The 6,455-nt window shown below is 35.8% G+C and overlaps 1 protein-coding gene across 6 annotated transcripts in view; it reads left to right on the top strand.

Moving 5' to 3' along the window:
- The window catches only part of LOC111865167 (neuropathy target esterase sws), a 74,925-nt gene extending 71,320 nt beyond the window's left edge, over positions 1 to 3,605 (top strand). For all 6 annotated transcript variants that reach the window (XM_023852957.2, XM_023852956.2, XM_023852952.2 and 3 more), the window contains one exon: positions 481 to 3,605. In XM_023852957.2, coding sequence (XP_023708725.1) covers positions 481 to 579 — 99 coding nt within the window. In that variant the 3' untranslated portion in view covers positions 580 to 3,605. The remainder of the gene's footprint in view (positions 1 to 480) is intronic.
- The last annotated feature ends 2,850 nt before the right edge of the window (positions 3,606 to 6,455 follow it).

Here is a 6,455-nt window from a genome sequence, read left to right as displayed (position 1 = left end):
ACACAACAGAGCACCACAGACAAACCACTTAACTCAGACTGATGCCAGCTCACTAACAGTCGCGGGAGACCCCCAGCTAACACCACCTAGCAGCACAACTCGTAACTACAAAGCATGCGCGCGCAGCAGGTCGGTTCCAGTTATTTTTGGGTCCCCCTTAGTACAGTTACCACAGTTTCTGCAGGATTAGCTTATTAATTAATTTGTAGAATCCCTCTCATTACAAAATTACACTTTTTCTCAATACATGCATTTCAAATTCACAGCTTGAATACTGAAATGATGGTTTTGAATCCACCCCCCCCACAATATATAAATAAAACAGAGAAGTAATTTACCACTGGAGAAGCTTTGTTGAGGCATGGCTATTAGGTGGTGCCAATTTTATTTTGAGTAGTAATGAAGTCTTTTATGTTCTCATTTGATACATTTTAACATATGGTGTATACATTAAATTGGATGTGATTCTTACATTTCCAGACTGAGAAAACTTCATTGCGCAGGAGACGAGTAGGAGGGTCTTTGTCTTTGTCAGAGAACGAACTGGAGTCTGAGAATGAATATGCCACAAAGTCATAGCAGAAACATTAGCTAGTGTATATGAACTGTGTTTATATGAAATATATATGTCTTTGTAATTAGTAATGCAACTGAAACATACGTCAGTTTATACATATTTTAGGGTAATATTTTTCTTTTAGACTTGGCATTTTTGTATAAAATAATTGCTTCAGAGGACAACAGTGCTTTCTGAATGCAGAATTGAGAACAGGATGTAAATATTGATGAGCTTTTGTGAAATTACAAAGTGGTGATGAAGAAAGACAAATAAATGGAAATCAGGACCATTCTAGTGCATTGCCAGTAGTACGTGGTGCAACATTTTGATCATCAAGCTGATCATCTTCAATGCCTAATGCTATGAACAGATTATATCAGAAAGCCGCTGAATTACTTGCTTTTGAAGGTGATGATGATGATGATGATGACAGCGACGAAGAAGACAACGGTGTGGTGTTAATTCTAATCTAAATATCATAGTGTTCAGTAATTGATTGTTATAGGGAGTGAAACGAAAGTTAATCTGAATAACTTGTTACTTTAACATTGTTTCTTGCTGTGTTCCTAAGAAACTTAATTAAGATTATTCTATATTTTTTCATTTGATATTAGTCTTTTATAAGGCATAGTCAGTCGCATTATATACTACTGAAACGAGCTCATCCATTTTTGTCAGGCTGATAAACTCACAAAATGGATGTTATTGCATAAGATAGGTACAGTGACATCTCAAACCTGAGAAAGAATACAATATTTGTGGCCTTAGAAGCTTCACCATAGAGTTGAAAGTAGTTCCATTTAAGTTATTTTGAAATAGACATCATTTTAGATGTTTGATACTAACGGGCAAACTGTATAAATCTTAATGCATAATGAACAAATTTTGAACCCTCAGAACTAAATGACACTGCACATGGAGATGCCATAGTTTAATAAGGATCCTGTTTGTGCATAATGACACTATATCGATGTAGGCTGTAGAGCTCACTGAAAATGGAAAAAGCTTCATGAGTCTGTATGATGCCATTACGCAGAAAATGGATCCACATTAGTACTGAACCACCATGAAATTCTGAAATCTATAAGAAACCTAGGTTGTTGTTATAACTACTGAATGTTACATATAAAAAGCTTTGTTTTTAACATGCTAGTCATTTCTAGTCATTGAGATGGCACATAAATGAGAGTTGTGTGAAAGGAAAATATAACAGTGCATTTGCATTTTATATGAGGATGCATTCCTGAAGGCCTTGCATAATTCAAGACAAGTTTTAGAACACGCAACATGATGCTTGATGAATTGTTTGGGTTTTGCAATATTTCAAACTTTGTGCATAGAGTGAGACTTTATTAAAATTTTTATATCCCACTATTTCAGATTCGCATAAAATGTGACCGCATTGTACATCAAATTGTGGTCATTATCATTGAGAATTTTAAGTTTTGGCAGTGAAACATAGAATTAAGATCATGTTAATGAAAGTAATATCATGTTATCTTCATTTTGTATTGCATTTTATATTTTATTTAGGTCAGTAGACATAATGTTTCCACTTTCTTTACTTTTCATTTTCTTGCCAGCTCTTTCTTCTCTTCAGACATCTTCCACTACCTTGCTTAACCGCTCTTCTGGATGTACTGTATTTTTTCCCCCCTCATTAAATATTAATTCTAATCCCTTCTTGGTATTCATGTTCTATTTATTCATTTTACATGGCAAAACCATTGTAATAATTCTAACAGATTTTTAACTCTCTGTAAAAATTTGATCTATAATAATTCTATGCTCTCTCGTTTTCACCCAAATACTTCTTAAAATTTCATATTCTTTGGTTGGATTTTACATTTGTTTCTCATTTTAAGGGTTCACATTAAAGTGTGATGTTTGAGTGGAACAGGCAGTAAATAAAATTAATGCATAAAATTGTTATAAGTATCACTGCCATGATCTCTGCCATACTTAGAAGTCAAAATTTGTGATTTCCAATATTATGGGTGAATCACCTGAATGCATCGCACCAACCAATAAAATTGCTAGTATATTAAATATTTGTAGTTCATGTAATTTCAATCTGAAATTTTGCCATGCATTAATTTCATTTTGTTTGTACATCCTGCTGATAAAATTTCAATTTTTACATCTTCATTAAAATGCTATTGTATTTCAGACCTTTGAGATGACAAGTTGTAAAAGCTGCAGAATATCCACCAATATTAAATTTTGTTACAGCTAATGGATATATATTTGTAAAAGGCACAAGCATGTATTAATTATAAAAAGTGTGATGGATGATGTTATCTCATGTGCTTGAAGACAAATTGTGAAAAATCTGTTTTTTGGAATTGTAGGAAGTGCTCAATATAATGGGTAACTAAGTCTGTTCGCTAATATGGCCATTCATGGAGAAGAGAGATTAAATTTCTAATGATAGTTGTAATGAATTATTAAGTGAAGATTAGAAATAGCATCATTTTGTGTGAAGTTTCTTTATTTTATTCTGTCACCACAGTGCGTGGTGTGTCCATACTACCCATTGTGGTGACAGAATAAAATATAGAAATAGGTCAACATTGTTTATATATTTGTAATTATGGTCTTTGTATCAGTTTATCATGATTTTATACAAAATAATACAAAACATTTTTGAGACTGTATGTCTCATTTCATCTATATATGTTAAGTACTGGATTTGAATTCAAGTGGTACTTAGTGAAACAGACAGACTGTAGTATGTGTTCCTGTTAATTACATATATAATTGAAAAGGAAGAATTATAAATCATATTGTGCCAAATGTGTTGGATCTAGACCAATACATGGGTGTGTGTTGATAATGTACTGTATTTGAAAGCAAGGTGAATATAGACATTGTCAAAGCAAAGGTACACATAGCAGAGCACAGACAAGAGGGAATCTGGATGTTCCCTTCTTTTTTTCCTGTGCTGTACACAAAAATCAAAACAGGTGAAAGGCTGAGCACAGTACAACAGAAGATTTGTAAATACCAACATGAAATATAAAGTAAGTGAGTCTTGTATAGAATTGTAAAGAATTATTCTTGTTATCCTCATATTCAGACTAGTTTTGGGGCCACCCAGTTTCCTATCCAATAGATATCTATGCGGAGTTAAACAGTCTGAGCATTAAGTTGATCATTTGCCTCCATCTGGTGCCAAGGTAAGATAAGTGTAGATGTCTCAACACAGATTTCTTGTCTGGAGAGTAAATTCAGTGCTATGAATCCGAGAGCTTAGTATTTGGTTCACCACTGGAGAGAAGGCTGCAGATATGATGAATGGGTAGCGGCCTCCGTAGTCTAGGGGTAATGTTCCCACCTCATGACTCAAGGCATGCAGGTTCAAACCCGGCGGAGGTCGTGGACTTTTTAAAGGCGGAAAAATTCAGGGAACAAGTCCTCTGGGAGGGACTTTAAGCCGTGGGTCCCGTGTCGTAGATTTACGGCACGTAAAAGATCCTCATGTCTCTAGGAGACCTCTGAGCTAAATTAGGCAAAAAGTTTCCTGCCCAAGTAGTTTCCAGTGCCTCCGGTAGATGGGGAAGCATCAGGTACCGCAGTCAGCCTCACTGGCTGAACGGGGCTGATAGCGAGCACCAGTACCGGCAGGGTATGGAGACTGGTAGAATATCAGAGGGGGACGTACAATAGACTATTAGTCGCGGTGCATGAGGAAACCCACCCCCTCCAATAATAATAATAATGATGATGAATGGGTTGTGTTTCACTGTACACAGCAATTGCAGTTTCATCATGTTTAGTATATTTTCACAAGCATGCTTAAAGTCAAGTCCATTATTTTATTTAGTCTTTCATGTATGATAAACTAGCAGTATTATCACACTGTAATATTCAGAGACTTAAACATGCTTATATTATGTATATTTGTAGAGGACGTGTATTTGTTATGTGATTCAGAACCTATTCAATGAACCTGGTTCCATCAGGCTTGTACTTGTTTCCAAAATTAACTATTAATTATTGACATTCATTTTTCAGAAATTCTATCTTTAGAAAGGAGAAAGTTTCAAAAGCCTGTATTAAACTTAGCCCAATTTTTCACAACAGTTTCTTCAGGAATTGTTTTCCCTTTATGTGGAGCTTTAGGTTTGCAGAAAGAACTGTGTAGAATGTTTTGCTTAAAAAATATTTTTGTAACTTTCTGTAGTTTCTAAACTAAAACTTTAAAATATCTGACACAAGTGTCTTCTATTTAAAAAAACAGTTTTTGGTTGTCTATAAGTAAATATATTAAGTGTTCAACAGCATATCAAAAGTATAGCAGATTATATAATTTTTAATAAGAAAAAATTAAACATATAAATAACACATAGAAGAGAATACAAAGGCTCATATATTTTTGGTATCTACAAAGATTAATATCCCTCAAAGATGGTTTGAAGGAAAATTGTTCTAATAGCAGAGAAGAGATTTTTAAGGTCTATTATTGCAAGACAAAGTATTGATAGATGTAAGCATTGACAGACCAGNCTTCTTTCTTTCAACCTCAATTTTTCCCCCCAGAAAAATCCTGGAGAAAGGGGAGATGCAGGGTTTACTTTCCCTGCCAGTGCCCACCTGTCTGCAAATAAGAAATGATAATTCTCTAAGGCCCCCCATACACACACAGTTTGGCCTTCCAATCGACCTTACAGGCAAGACTGTGACAGTTTACCCCCTTTCCTCCCCATACATGCACAGATAAAGCGGCAGGCTTCATGCCACAATCACGGTCTTCCAGCCTATAATGTTGAGTCACGCACGTCACGTGCTACGGTCCTGCAGGCAGAACTGACAGACTGACGGGTTTCCCACAGGCCAACAGTCCAAATGACTGGCCGGCCGCACCACACACGTCAGTTTTGCCTTTCAGTCTTCAACTGTGCAGGCCGAACTGGAGGCCAAACTGTGTGTGTGTATGGGGGCCCTAAGAGACATGGTGTAAATTATGAAAAAGGTAGTGATTAATAATATAAAAACATTGCAAAACTCAACAGCTGAAAATAAAAAACAGCGCACAGTGAAAATAAATGTGGTAACAAGCCAACTTAAAGGGTAGAGACGAAAGTTGGGACCAATTTATCAGAAGTTTAGAATTTGACTTTATATAGTAAGGCAAGACATATAGAGGAGTGGAGATATAACTCCACACATTCTTAACCTTGGCACAAAATGGAGATAAGTGGGACTGCAATTTCTGGTCGGCCAGTGCTTGGCCTTGTCACAGTACTGCCTGAGCTACACAAGCTCTGATTTACATGGTAGACAAACGAGAAGTCATAAGAGAAATAAATTTAAAAGAGATACTAAAGTAATTGATGTTACAGCAGAAAATGAATGGGTGAATAATATTCAGAACAGTGGCCAAATTTCGTATAGTTACTACTAGACAAAAGTAGAGACCCGATTCTGGAATATGTGACAAAGTAGATATGAGCAGATTGGAAGAAGCTCTGTTTCCTACTTTCGAGTAACTTCAGTATCAACAGAATTTTATGAAACTTGTTATGAATGACATGCAGCCAGAGGCAAACCTCAATTCTGAACATTTCATCTACCTACTGTCTATACTAATACATCAAGAATGGAAACTTCTGAGGTGGGAGGGACACTATCACAACTTAATGAAATAGCCATGGTGCACAAAATCTGTTTTGGCTTCCAACTTAGTCCTGATAAGTAATGAATCAGTATTCTTAGGCATGTAGGCAGATCATAGACATAGTTACAGAGTTTAATGAATATTGTTATTGAGTGATTAGCACTCATACATATTTGGGAGGTCCTAGGTTTAAATCTTGGCTTGGAGAGTGTCTTGACTGATTGAAGTTGCCCATGGATTTTCTCACTCTCTCCAAGCAGATACTGCAACAGCACC

This window comes from Cryptotermes secundus, unplaced genomic scaffold (genome assembly GCF_002891405.2).
Source record: "Cryptotermes secundus unplaced genomic scaffold, Csec_1.0 scaffold178, whole genome shotgun sequence".
Classification (NCBI taxonomy): domain Eukaryota; kingdom Metazoa; phylum Arthropoda; class Insecta; order Blattodea; family Kalotermitidae; genus Cryptotermes; species Cryptotermes secundus.
Note: the sequence above shows the minus strand (reverse complement) of the source record. Positions and strands in the feature narration are given on the sequence as shown.